We start from the raw sequence: 13,997 nt of genomic DNA, 5'->3' as shown, positions 1-13,997 counted from the left end.
CTTAAAAATTATTTAGTATTCTTATTTTGAAAAATCAACATGTTTAATGGTACTACGTAACTTGTTTTAGACCCCTCTCCTCCCTCGCCCCATTTAAAATGTGATGTATAAGTAACAGTGGGTAAGTTCTTCTACCTCTGTTCCATTAACTGTCCATGACATTGACCTTTTTGGGATTTACTTTCGTTAAGTACAAGCTACACTAATTATTTAAAAACTACTGATGGTGCTATGCCTTAATTCATTAAACTTGCCCACTTTTTCACTGTTCCATGGGCTCTTTTTTCCTTTTCTTCTTTTTTTTTTCTGACATATTTTTTGGTTCAGATATTTATTCAAATCTCTCTGATAAGCAGTTTGATTTGTAGCTAATTGTAGCAGCCGATTTTCATTATTTATGAGTGTCATTGTCAGAACCCATTTGGAAGTCTGACCAAGATAAAGCTGATTCCAACTTCTGATATGACCACAGCAATAAAACAATTAACCACACTAGTTAAAATGTGCTGAGGCCTGGAGGCTACTGATATCTTTACAACCAAATATATACTATATCGGGCATTATGTTTGACTCACTTTCTAGAAGATTCCACATGTTATTATTTTATCACAAATAATTTATGACACCCTCTTTTTAAAAAATATAATGTATATTACTTCTCACACCAGCCAATTAACTTTAAAGTGTTCGTAGATTGAAGAGATAGAAGTAGGCAAATGAAAACTGTGAGTGATATAAATGCTTCATATTCTTAAAAGGTTGGTATGATATGGCAGCATCTAAATCAGTCTTTGTGTACTGTTATTCTTTATATGTATTTTGATTCTGGTCGGTGCCTAAATCTCAGACTCCATCATGCCAAAAAAGAGACAAGAAATGGAAGAGCCATATATCTGCATCGTACAAGCAGACATATTTCTCTCTCTTCTCATCCGTACTATCATAAAACATATGTGAAATTTCAAGAATAAACACATGATTGGCAAAGTCATTAATAAGAGGGGTCATTTTCAAGTGTCACCTAATTTAAATACTTTTGCTTGAAGTTATGGCCTTGCCGTGAGTTTTATTATGCTCCAATTTATTAGTAAAGCCCTGTAGGGTTCACAGGAAACTTGATTTTACCATTAATTTTTAAATACATATTACTCCCGCTTTATTTTTGGAGTGCATCTTATTTGCAAAAATTGGTTTCCTCTGATCCATACAGATGTTTCCCAGTGTTATTAAAGCAGAGTGTCTAGAAAGTCAGATGTCTGCAAATTTTCGAGATGTTACACTCCAAAGCATAGTGAATGTAGGCACACACAAGTGATACATGTTTATGCTAGTAGTTAACTTAAGGAGGGAAAATGTAATAAAGACTAACCAAACCCCTGCTTCTATTTACCAAGTAATTTGCTCTCTTTTCTCTACCAAGGGAGTGACATCTGGGTGGGAAAAATCCCATCGTTTAGGACTAGAGCCAAGACCCAGGAAATAACTGACAATTTCCGTTGCTTCACATGTGGCTAAAAAAACCTCTCTCATTGGTAACTAGTCCTTTCTCTGGGTTGAGTTGTCATGGTCTGCACTCCTTGGCTTGCCCCTCTCTCTCTCTCGAGGTGCTTATGGGCGTAAGTGGTTGACAGAGGAGCTCTAAGTAGGGGTGTGTGGGAAGTCAGCGGAGGAGCTCCACCCAGCCTCCCCTAATTGCACCCACTTGACCATCTGCCACGCGATGCTAGTGTAAACACCTGGTGCCGATAACTGAAAAACCAAAATGCTTGAGTGTTTATTTTAGGGAGATTTCGTTAAAAAAAAAAATGATACATATACTCACTAGTTGTTATCTTTTTTTCCCCCTAATTAGGACAGAATTTTACCCTAAGGCAGTTAGGAGTTTGTGAACCAGCAACTCGAAGAGGACTGGCATTTTGTGCGGAAATGGGGCTCCCCCACAGAGGTTACTCTGTCAGTGCAGGGTCAGATGCTGATACTGAAAATGAAGCAGTGATGTCCCCAGAGCATGCCATGAGACTTTGGGGCAGGGGGGTCAAATCAGGCCGCAGCTCCTGCCTGTCAAGTCGGTCCAACTCAGCCCTCACCCTGACAGATACGGAGCACGACAACAAGTCCGACAGTGAGAATGGTAAGTGCCGTTTCTTTTGCTCTATCATGTTGGCCTTCAGTGCTTCTGTCTGTTCTAGTTGACTGTGGGGGGCATGCTTCTCTTCCTTTCTTCTCTCCTTCCCTCTCTTTCTTTCTTCTTCCTCTCTTTTCATTTTAATGCACTAGAACTCAAGAAATGTCCTTGAATCATGCCTTTATTTTTTCCTGGAGAAAATCAATAGTCGACATCAGATTGTTAAATTATGCAAGCGGTCTATCATGTGTTAGCTATAGTTTTGAAAAACAGTTTAATGATGTACAGAAGAAAAAAAAAAAAAAAAGATTAGCTTTGACTTATCTGGGACCATGTCACCTGGTATCCTCCGGGGAGTAGCAAAACCAGTGGTGGTAAAGTTTACCCCAGAGCCAGCTTGTAATCAAACATGTCTTTGTAGATTCCTCTTGAAGATATCTCAAAGAAGTTGCAGAATCTTAGAATGGATGAGTGAGCACACAGAATAGTTTATTAACAGGGCTCAAGTGATTGAAGAACAAATTTGATCATGCTTTAAACTTACTAGTTGATGAGAGACAAAGTTTGGTAAGGAGGGAGAGTATGGTTTTTGATGTGCTTTGGGGACCGCAATCAAGTCTACACAAAAAAGTCGGATTTAGGATATCCAAATGGCAGCTTTACATATTGTAAGAAAGGTATCTTTATAAATTATTGGGACTTTTTTCTTACAGATAATGCAGGATCATAAAAACAGTTCATTTATATGCAATAACAGATTTCAAAGGAAACTTAATTTTTAGTCAGTATTGCTTCTAAGAAGAATTGGAGCATCAGTGCCAACATACCAGATAACGAAAGGACATTTCTCCTTTGGCATTTAATATTAACATTGCACTTGCTACTTTCGTCTAGTTATTGATGCTATGTGAATATGATGCATCAGGAAGCAGGGAGAAAATTAAAATGGAAGAATTGCATGACATTTGAAAAGAAAGATGGTTGTTTCACCAACGGTATTTCATTTGTATTATTTATTGAGCAACTTTGTCAGCTTTGCTTTGCAGTACGAAAGCAGGTCTATTCAGCTTTCAGTTTTAGCTAAGTCACAGTATGAACTGATACCTATTGCTTCCCACTGTTTATTACCCATCCTTTCTATGCATGAAAAAAAAGTCTAATTTAAACCAACTAAAGCAGTGTGTTCTCTTATGTAGAATGCGTTAGTGCGCTAAACCAAAGTCAAGATCAGTAATAACATGCAGTCGATGTGTTCATTTTGAAAGTGCCAGTTCTTGGTGGAGGCTGACTTTATTCCAACCCCACACAGGAAACAAGGACAGTTCTTTCTGGCAAAATGAGTCTTCGAATCAGGCTGCCAGTGTTTCCCTGAGCTAATCCATTCACCTCAGTAAAACCTGTATTTATATCAGTTTTCATTGTGGATTCAGAAGTTACTAACCTTAAATGCGTAAGATTTGGTATCAACTTTGTTTCCCGCCTATCCGAACCTTCAGGTACAATGGTTATATTCAAATGTAGCGCTCGGTATTTGATTTCCCTAAAATACAATTTAAATAAAATTTAAATAAAATTTATGGTAGTTATAGAAAAGAGTAGAACGCAGCAGGATAAGGCATTCGGTTCGATTCTCTGCATCATATCCATACCCGTATCCATTAAATATTTTCTCACATCGGGTCAACTTGTTCCTTCCACCCACAACCTTTGTAGCATCTCTTTCTCCTCCCTAATAACAAATGTATCCTGTATTGTATCTGTAGTGGTAAAATGTAAGTTAATGTAATGATTTTTAAGATTCTGTATCTGCTAAAGCTATCCCACAGTGAATGCCCCAACACAGGCCATTTTTTTTTTTCTCTTAGGAAAATCTAAAACTTACCAAATTGTCAACTTTGAGTTAACAGTATAAAATATCCAACTGGTAGGGAGGAGGAAAGGGAGACTGAGTTTCTCCCACCACTGGCCCTCACCATTTGCATGGATTATCATTATCTAGAGGAGGAACGTGCTTCCCCAGGATTTCATAGACCTTGTTCATAGAGTGATGTCAAGGCAAGAAGGTGCGCTCTTTCCTTTGTCCAGGTGGTGGTTATGAAGCAGAATGAAGAGAGACAGGAAGAGGGTGTCAAGGGCCTTGCCTTGAAATTCAGAACATTTGGTAGCATTTGTTGAGAGTAAACAGGTCAGCCAAGTTAAGAGTATAAAGTGTCAAAAACAATGTTTGTTGAGCTGGGCAAGTGATGACTTAAACTTGTGTTTACTCTTGTCCCCAAGGTTTGGCTGTGGTTGTTTTTAAAAAAAACATTTTGATAGTCCAGGAACTCCCAATGAGGTCAGCTAAGGGAAGAAAACAAAAGAGGAAATAAAAGAGATATGGCCTCTTCATGAACATTGGCTATTGCTTAGATTTAATATGTATGTCCCTAGGAACGTTTCAGATTAGTTTATTTGTTCTGAATTTTCAGTGATTAGTCAGAACAAGCAAGATTCCACTGATAGTAAATAATCGCATTAAGAGGTGGGAAGGCATAATTTTCTGAGATATTTAGCAGACCTTTTGAATTGTGGAATGAAACAAGAGCATTGAGGATTTTTTTCTGATATAAAAACTATGGTTATTTTTCTTAAGCTGAGTTATAGGAGAAACTAAAATTTGTAATCCTACCATATGGTCTTCTAACATCTTTCTAAGCAATAACCTCAAAACTATTATATATTTTTACTATTACTACTTCTAGTCAAATATTTCTAATGTAAAATTACGGAAATAATTCAATTCTATCCTGCTATTTTTCATTGCTCTAAGTTTGAAAGACTATTGATTTCCCAGCGATATTTTCTTTTGCCTTTCATTAGTTTAATTGTCTAATATCATTCATTGTTGTACTAGCTTCAGATGCATCCTTGGAAGGTCTGTTATACCCTTCTAGGTCGAAACAAGAAGGACATGTGTGAAATAACTCACCAAAATGAAACTAATTTAGGAACCAGACACTGACTTGTTTTCATCCGGTTTAGCATGGGAGTTCTCGTTGACTGTTTTCATCATTTGAAATAACTGTGAATAAGGCTGCTTTCCCCAGAAAAAGAATGTTATTCAACATTTGTAAAATTATGCAAGCCAAGCGCCCGATGTTCTAGTTAGAACTTCAAAGAAGAGTTTAGTCACTAAAAGGGATTAGGTTTCATTTATTTATTGATAAAGAGGCCAACAGTTCAAGTTTAGAAGGCGCTAGCACTGCTGTGAGGCTAATGAAATTTTGATGGCCCGAGCATCCCGCAAGAGTAAAAGAACATTCGGACCATGTCACACGTCTCTGTGTTAGCAGAGACTCAAAACAAGTGATAAAATTTGTTCTTTTGCAAAACTAACGCTTCACCAACCATGGGGATTTGAAGTTAAAAAGCATTTAAGGAATAAATGTTTCCAGTCTGTTGAGTTTCGTATGGGATTCCAAATGTTAATCTTGTTCCGAGTTCAGGATCTTGGAGAAGTCCCTTCTTGACACACAGCGCTTACTGTGGTGGTCGTCATCATTCTCAATAGTGAAGGGATTGGTTTGTGGCCACCTAGCAAGCAGCAGTTCTGGTAAGCTGTTGAGAGGTTATGAAATAACACGATGAGCCGCCCTAATCAAAGGTAGAATTACCAGTATGCTCTGGATTGTTTTAAGCGTCTTTCCTGTCTCTGATGTGTCGTTAAAAGACCCCTGGCTGAATTTCTGCTCTGAAACTTTGCAAGTCATCTGATCTCAATTCCAACTGTCTATTTAAATGTCAGAAACAAAGGACTTCTTTTTTTCAAGACATCAACCTCTAAGCTTTAAAAATGTTTGTTTGTGCATCGTTTCCCAGAAGCAGCCAAAACATATTAACATCCTTTGTCATCCAGCAGTGTGGTATCATGAAAGTTTCCTGGATTTAGAATCACCCGGGTCAGGGTTTAGGTCTTTTCATTCAACCAGTGAGGCTGTTGGCTCCTGAATCACAGTCCCAGAGATGTATGTGGTCCCCCGCTGGGGGTCCTCACCTTTTCCCCTCTCCCTGTCTCTACAATCTGTTATGCCCCTTGGAAAGCCATGACCTTTGAAGTTGGACAGACCCATAGGAGCTGGCACTCCCCTTCTGCCTCGTGGTGATTCCTGACTTCGAGGGCCCCCACTGAGGGCAGTAGATGAGAACATGCTGTAGGGGGGCAGATCGCCTGGGTTTGATTTGGTCCCACCACCTCCTCTGTGACCTTGGGCAAGTTACTTAACCTTCCTGTGCTGCAGTTTCCACAAGGGTAAAATAGAGAAAATACTAAATGACCCCCTTATAGGGTCATTGTGAGGATTAAATGAGTTCAGATCTAGAATGTGCTTAGAACAGTGCCTGGAACCTAGTGACTTCCAAATAAGTGTGTGCTCTTCTTATCATCTGTAAAAAGTGAGAAATCACATCTTTGTAAGTGGCAATGAAGATTAAGTTAGATAAACAATATCAAGTACCTACATGGTTCTGGCCCACAGCACATCTCTCCTCCTTCCCACCCCCCGCCCCTTTATACTCTCCCTCTGTCTGCGTTAGTTTTATACATGTGGCAAGATGAGGGGGAGATAGTGATCTCCAGAAAAGGCACTGATAATTTGCATAGTCTGGAATTTCTGTCACCATTTATTGACTCTTTTATTTTTCTCCCAAACCCCACATCCTTCTTAATTTACTGTAATTAAATGAATGTACATTGAATGGTGCTGATAATTAGTCTGATGGCTGTAGACTTCAAAGACTTCAGCATGCTCCTTCCCCTCCTGGCCAAAGGAAATTTCAAAAGTAGTGTTTCCCTCAAAGGCATGTTACTTAGACAGCCAGTCAATTAAAAGGCAATTTAACTGATGCTCATCAGTTCACACGATAAAATAAATCATTCCTGGAAGACTTTATCTCTCACCTGGGGTCTTAGCAATATACCTATTGTAGGACCCAACTAATGCCACAGTAATTGTGCATAATACCAAAGTATTAAGGGCTAATTTGGTGGACAAAGAGGGTATAACAATAAAGGGCAATATTTTTAGGTGTAATAGATACTTGCTTTGTACAGCTAAAACATTTCAAGGAACCAATTTACTTGTCCTTTGAAATACTGTTTTAAAAGTCTACTTTCTGTATAGATAGATAAAGTCTAAAAGTTGAGTTATTATACTTTAAAACGATGAAGATATACTTCTTAAACCAATTTGACAAACTATTGCAGTGATAACATTTAAACCAATCTCTCAACAGAGAACTTCTCGCTGTTTTGCAATCCAAATTACCATGTCAGGCTGAATATATTCTCTGAAAGAGTGGGCAATGCTCTTTCTTCTCTTTCTGAGAGACCGCATATAGGTGAGAGACGGGAGAGACCGCATATAGGTGAGAGAGGTGTAGCTACTCTATTACCAATTGAAGTCTAGAGTAGTTTGGGAGAAACTCTTGAATGGCACTGGAGTATCCCATTACGTCACATAATTGTGATGCTTCCAGCAATGACCCAGATATCATTTCTCTCCTGGTTCTTTTCACAAAGGGGCTATTTGAGTTTTCTGAAGATATTTGAAGAGAGGTGTATTATTTTGCCTACCTTAATTCCATTACTTCAGCTTTATCCATGAACCTTTCAGCCTACTTTGGAAATTGATTGTAAGAATTAAGAAGGAATTCCGTTGGTGCAAGAAATAAATGATACTTCAGTGTTATTCTAATTTTATGAGATTCTATTACACATACTAAACTCTAACTTGTATAGCAATTCCATTATGGGCTCTCTTCTGGCATGTAATCGTCACTTCTGGTGTGCTCTGCTGTTATAAATTATATTTTATGTTTTAGGTGCTCTGGGATGGCAGAAACAGCAAAAGTAAGATGTATGCTTACCAAGCCGAGCTCAGAATTAGAGTGCTGCTTTGCAGAATACAGTCAAATAGTTTCTAATATATACAAATAATTGCATTGCCTTGCTATGTATACATTTATGGTTTAATAGCAACTTGTCATTCTTGTAACAAAAGCTTCCATATGTCATTTGAGAATGAAATATATTTATTTCATGGATATGTTACAAGTCACTCAAGCACAGAAACTAAGATTTAAATTCATTTTTTTAATTTAGCACTATGAAACTGGAATTAAGAAGACTATAAAGTCCACTGCCTTTGTTGTTATCACTTAAGTATTTATATACATTTATATTTCCCATCCTAAGAGGATTTTTGGAACCTCTTGGCAGTTTGCTATTCTTCACATGAATATTGCCATTTCTACAAAATTCAATTTGTGTTCTAAGTATTTTTGTTCAAAGTATATGGAGTATATGCTCTCTCTCTTTATATTCTAAATGTTCTCTTAATTGTAGAGTTGAAATCAAAGTAAAGCATACCATGCACATATCAAAACTGATGATGTATGCTGTTTTGATTTTTGAATGTGTTTTTGATATCCTTGAAAAACCACAGTGGTAGCAGTAAAAATGTTTTAATTAATGAATTGAACAGCAGCGAATGCTGAATCAGGTTTATTGATGTAATTATCACAGAAATAGAAAAATTAAGTGTTAGAGCCATAGAACCTTAGTGTATTTGCCATTCTGGGGGTATTCAAGTGTTTGAAGAGAGACTTAACTGGTGGGTCTTTTTTGTTTTTAGTGTGTTTTTTGGTGCTATTTAAAGAATATTCTTCTCAAGTCATAACAATTCTGTTTATTAACATATGCACATTCAGGTATAAATGTGAACATCTTATACATTATTTACTGAGGAGTTTGAATGACGGTTTACTATATGGAAATTTTTTATATTCATCAGTGGATTTGGGATAATTTTCCATAATGAATAGACTGTAGATAAACCAAATGTAAAACCTTTTAAAATGCAGATGGAAATTCATACAAATGCATACAAGCTTGAGAAAAGGACAGTTAAAACATCTTATGAGTAATACCTTGCCCTTAAATATCATCACATAGCAACTGAAAAGTGAGTAAAGTTTAGATGTGACTTTTTGAATTGATTTCTTATTTAGTATAGCAACTACATCTTCATTCAATGAGTAATAAGGGCTGGAAAAACAAAAATGAGTAAGTGTAGTCCCCGACTTCTAGACATTCGTAGGCTAGTTGGGCAAACAGGCAAGTAGACACTGTAATTGGATTTTAATGTGGTAAATGGAATTACAACACAATATGCAAGGTCAGTGTCAGCAGAGAGCAGATTGTTGCCAAGTGAGACTGGGGAGCAGGACGGGAGAGGATGTTTCATAAAGGAAGAAGGAGATGGCATTGAAACAGGGGCTCAAAGGATGTATAGAAATTCAACATGTAGACAAAGCAGCAAAGGAGAAAGTGTAAAGTCTGTGAGGACTCCTGAGAGCCATGAGCTGTTTGGTACCTGGAACACAGGATGTGTGGGTAGGTGAGTGATGAGTTGAGGCGGTATAAGCAGCCCAAGCCATTGCAAAGGGCCACATGGCCATGCTGAGAAATCTGTACTTTTTCCTGGAGGTAGTGGAGAGGCTCTGAAGGATTTTCATGCCGAGGGACAATGCAGTCCTATTTACATGTTACAGAGCATTCTGAAAGCAATACAGAATGTCGACTGTCTTTCCCACAGGGAGTAAGCCCTATAGGGGCGTGGCTCTGTTCACCATTGTGTCTCTGTGCTAACCTCACAGTGTTTGCTGAGCAGAGACACAGTGGACTTGTAGGTCAGACTCGAAAGCAGATGGACCAGTCAGATAGTATTATAACTATCCGAGTGAGAAAATATAGAAGTTTAAGCCAAGAACTAGGGAGGAGAGGAAGACTGCTTCAAATAGAAAGAATCAAGAGTTGATGATTTCTTCATCACGTTGGGGTTAGGGAAGAGGAAGACATTTTAAAAGACCCTCTAGGGCGCCTGGGTGGCTCGGTCGGTTCGGCGTCTGCCTTCGGCTCGGGTCATGATCCCGGGGTCCTGGGATTGAGTCCCGCATCAGGCTCCTGGCTCTGCGGGAAGCCTGCTTCTCCCTCTGCCTCTGTGATCTCTCACTTTCGCTCTCTCTCAAATAAATAAATAAAATCTTAAAAAATAAAAAAAATAAAAAAAATAAAAGACCCTCTAAACATGGAAGAATGGTAGAATCCAAGTGATGGTATAATTCAAGTTGGGGGTTTGTGATAGAATTAGTAATTCAGACATGAGTCAGTTGTATTTAAGGTGTCTGTGGGACATCAGAGTTCAGTAATCTATTAGTCAATTATATAGAGAGATAAAAAAATCAAATAGATTTTGTTTAAGAACGTTTACCATATGATCTATATGATTGCAGTTAAAGCCATGGGCAGCAGTAAAACTCTCCCCAAAAGCAAATATGATGAGTCAAGAAAAGCACTGAAGGTAAAAACCCGAGTTCACCAATATTTACCTAAGGGTGTAAAATAAGTACCAATGAAAGAAACAAAGGGGACCTTCCATAGAGACAAAAAGAAAATCAACAAGATCAGTTCATGGGAGACAAGAGAGATAGGTCAGAGGAAGCGGAATCTAAACTTCCAAAAGTCTAGTAAGTTAAATGCAAGGATACTTTTTGGATTGCATAGGAGGTTATTCACTTCTGTGTAGGGGCATTGCAGTAGGTGGAGGATAAACAGAAACCTAAAAATATGGCACCAAACAAGTGTAGATTATTCTTTCCAAAGCCCAAGTAAGACAGGAGGGAGGTAGGCTGCTAACTCCTGAGACACAGAGGGGCAGGAGTATTTTTATATTGGATGACATTTCAGCATCTTTATAAGGAAAAGGAAGGAGCCATCCAGGAAGGAGAAGGGGAAAGGAGAGGAGATTAGGGAACATTAATAGTGTGTAACTGTGAATCCCTCAAAACTTTTTATCCCTTAAGGTACTTTTCGTCTTAAAAATTTGTGTGCATAATAATTTTAGCTTGTTATAGGAAGGCTATACTTTAAAAAGGTAAAATTCTATCTGTATTGATTGAAATCGTAGCATAAGTTGATGATATTTGATGGAATTGAAAGTCCATGACATCAAAAGGTTTGCGGGAAAGTACATTCTTACACAAAATTGATATTTTATTTCAAATAGTTCTATAAAACTGTAAAAAAAAAAAAAAAAGGCACATCCAGAGTCCTATGGAAAACCGGTAAAACAGGTAGCTGTTGACTTTGGAGCCTGAACTAACAGGACTGTTCTCAGTACTCCTCCAGATACACAGGTGACTTCTTTCTTTTCCTTTGCTTAAAAACAAAATGCATGTTTATGAACATAAAATTGTATAACCAGATTTTATTATTAATGAATACTGTCAAGACCTTATCAAACATTAATTTTAAAAAAATACAGGGGCTCCTGGGTGGCTCAGTCGGTTAAGCGTCTGCCTTCGGCTCAGGTCATGATCCTCGGGCTCTCTGTTCCGTGGGGAGCCTGCTTCTCCCTCTCCCTCTGCCTGTACCACTCTGCTACTTGAGCACTCTCTCTCTCTCTGTCAAATAAATAAATAAAACCTTTGGAAAAAAAAAAAAAACACAAGGGGGGAGGGCCAGAAAATCATATCACAAGTGATATGTCCAAGAGAAATAGAAATACGCTGTAAAAAGCATGGAGCACAGGGTGTTATACACAAACAATGAATCATGGAACACTACATCAAAAACTAATGATGTAATGTATGGTGATTAACATAACATAATAATTAAAAAAAAAAAAAAGCCAGAGCGGTAGTTGTTATCTGCATATTGCAGTTAGGAAAATTGTGACTCTGTGAAATGATTATTCAGACTAAACTGAATAAATTGATTTGCCTTTAATTGGTTAACATCAAAGTGATCAGTAGGAAATAGGCTTGCCCTTCCAACTGGTTTTTATAGGGGTGTTGAAGTTCACAAAGAGAGATCTTAAATTTTTGACATACAGCAGCTAGAGATTCCTAGGGGATTTGAAAGTGCTTGAATGAAATGTCAGTTGCTGCGGAAAACAAGTAGAAAACATTCCCTTATAATGGACTGTGTCTCATGTACTGTGACTAGAGTACCACTGTATAGATTGAAGGCTACAAATTGTGCTTAAAGGTGCTTATTCATTGTTTAAATGAACCTATTTAAAAAGTTTAAGCATTCAGATAATCATTAGAATTTTTTAAGCTTTCAATCATTGTTTGCACTGTACTGTCTCAATAATCCAAGTAAAATGAAAGGTTATAACAGACGTGATAAAAATAGAACTTCAGATCAAACAAACTTAAGTCTAAAATATTATGAGTGTTTAAATTCATGCCTTTAATGTATCTATTTTAATTATTTAGCATTACATGTTCATTGGACAATGCAGAGAAGCAAACGGATGGTATTCTCTGGTTTCTCTTTTGGCATTTCCGCTTTTATTCTTTTCTGTGTGTTTATTTTTTAAAAATTAAAATCGCAATTTATGTTTTGACCCTAAGCTTCCCCATGTTATCCGACATTCTTCTAGACATAATATTTTTCCATGCTGTGCTTTATCAGAATTTTTTTAACATATGTACTACTTTCGGACATGTAGGTTGTTTGAATTTTCACTATTATAAACTGTGTTGTAGTAACTATCATAGTAGCTAAATCCTTGCCCCTAATTCTGTTATTACCTTAGGATAAATTCTTGGAAGTGGAACATCAGAGCCAAAGGGTACATACAATTTAAAGCTTTTGATATACCCTGTCAAAGTGCCCTGCAAAAAAACTTGTATCCATTTACACTCCCACCAGCAGTACAAAAAAGTGTCTTTTTCCACAAGCGATTGACAGCAAATATTGCCAAGCTTTAAGAATTTTGGCAACTGGATGGATAAAACATAGTATCTGACTGTTGTTGTAATTTATGTTCGTGTGATTGATAGGTTGAATATATTTTCATGTATGTGTGTGTACGGTTCGTATTTCTTCTTTTGTGAATTGCCAACTCATGTCCTTTGTCCGTCATTCTATTGGGGTAAATGAAGAACTGGGTATTCTGGGACATAAGAAAAACGAAGGGACAGTGGAATTCAAGGACACCGGGACACTGACACTGCTTTTTTTCCCCTTGTATCCATGTAGCCTTGATGAGACAGGTTTGGTTATAAGAGGACCTGATACGTATAATCATCTCCTGAAATGCAGACCTTCTGCTCGTAGACATACGGATAAGCTGCAGGATAGTGATGAATAGAGATGCAAACTTATGTATCAAATGTAAGATCCTCCAGTCTAGCAAGACACTGCCTTGCTTAAGTAGCTCTGCACTCTTTATTAGAGATTCTAGGTGCCAAGAAAATCTGCATCTGCTCCAGCTCAGAGTAGCAGATTCATTTCTACCAAGTCTCTGCCTCCTTATTAAATAAATTAAAAACTTAAAGAAAGTGATGATAGCAGTAGGAGGTAAATCTCTTTTCATCAATTCTTAGCCTGATGGAAAAGATGCAGAAGATAGAGATATAGAGATACCGTACTTTTTTTCTTCTTGAATTGCAGGTACTTTCATATAATAAGAATCTTAATAATTCTTTGTCTCTTTTGAAATGTTTAGATCTTAATCTGTTGCAGCTATTTTCCTTTGTTTGAGTTTAAGATATTATTTATATAAGGAAATTTTTAAGAAACCTTTTAAAATATATTTCAGTTGTTATTATTTACTTGTGGCTTTTTTATGGTTAGAATGTTGACTTTATCCCTAGAGCAAATTATCATTTATATTTTCTTCTTTTAAAAAATATTTCTTTCATTTTATTTAAATTTATTCTATCTAAATTTTGTTAATATAGTCTGTGGTATCGGGATTTAAAATTATTTTCTTCACACAATTCATTTTCTAAGTGTCATTTAATTAGGCGATGCTTCAT

At 37.2% G+C, this 13,997-nt stretch overlaps 1 protein-coding gene across 3 annotated transcripts in view; it reads left to right on the top strand.

Moving 5' to 3' along the window:
- The window catches only part of TENM3 (teneurin transmembrane protein 3), a 2,501,300-nt gene that overhangs the window by 2,081,063 nt on the left and 406,240 nt on the right, over positions 1-13,997 (top strand). For all 3 annotated transcript variants that reach the window (XM_032413691.1, XM_032413693.1, XM_032413692.1), the window contains one exon: positions 1,854-2,132. In XM_032413691.1, coding sequence (XP_032269582.1) covers positions 1,854-2,132 — 279 coding nt within the window. The remainder of the gene's footprint in view (positions 1-1,853; positions 2,133-13,997) is intronic.

Source organism: Phoca vitulina, unplaced genomic scaffold (genome assembly GCF_004348235.1).
Source record: "Phoca vitulina isolate PV1807 unplaced genomic scaffold, GSC_HSeal_1.0 scaffold15, whole genome shotgun sequence".
NCBI lineage: Eukaryota > Metazoa > Chordata > Mammalia > Carnivora > Phocidae > Phoca > Phoca vitulina.
The sequence above is the reverse complement of the archived record's forward strand: the minus strand, read 5'-3'. Positions and strand labels throughout refer to the sequence as shown.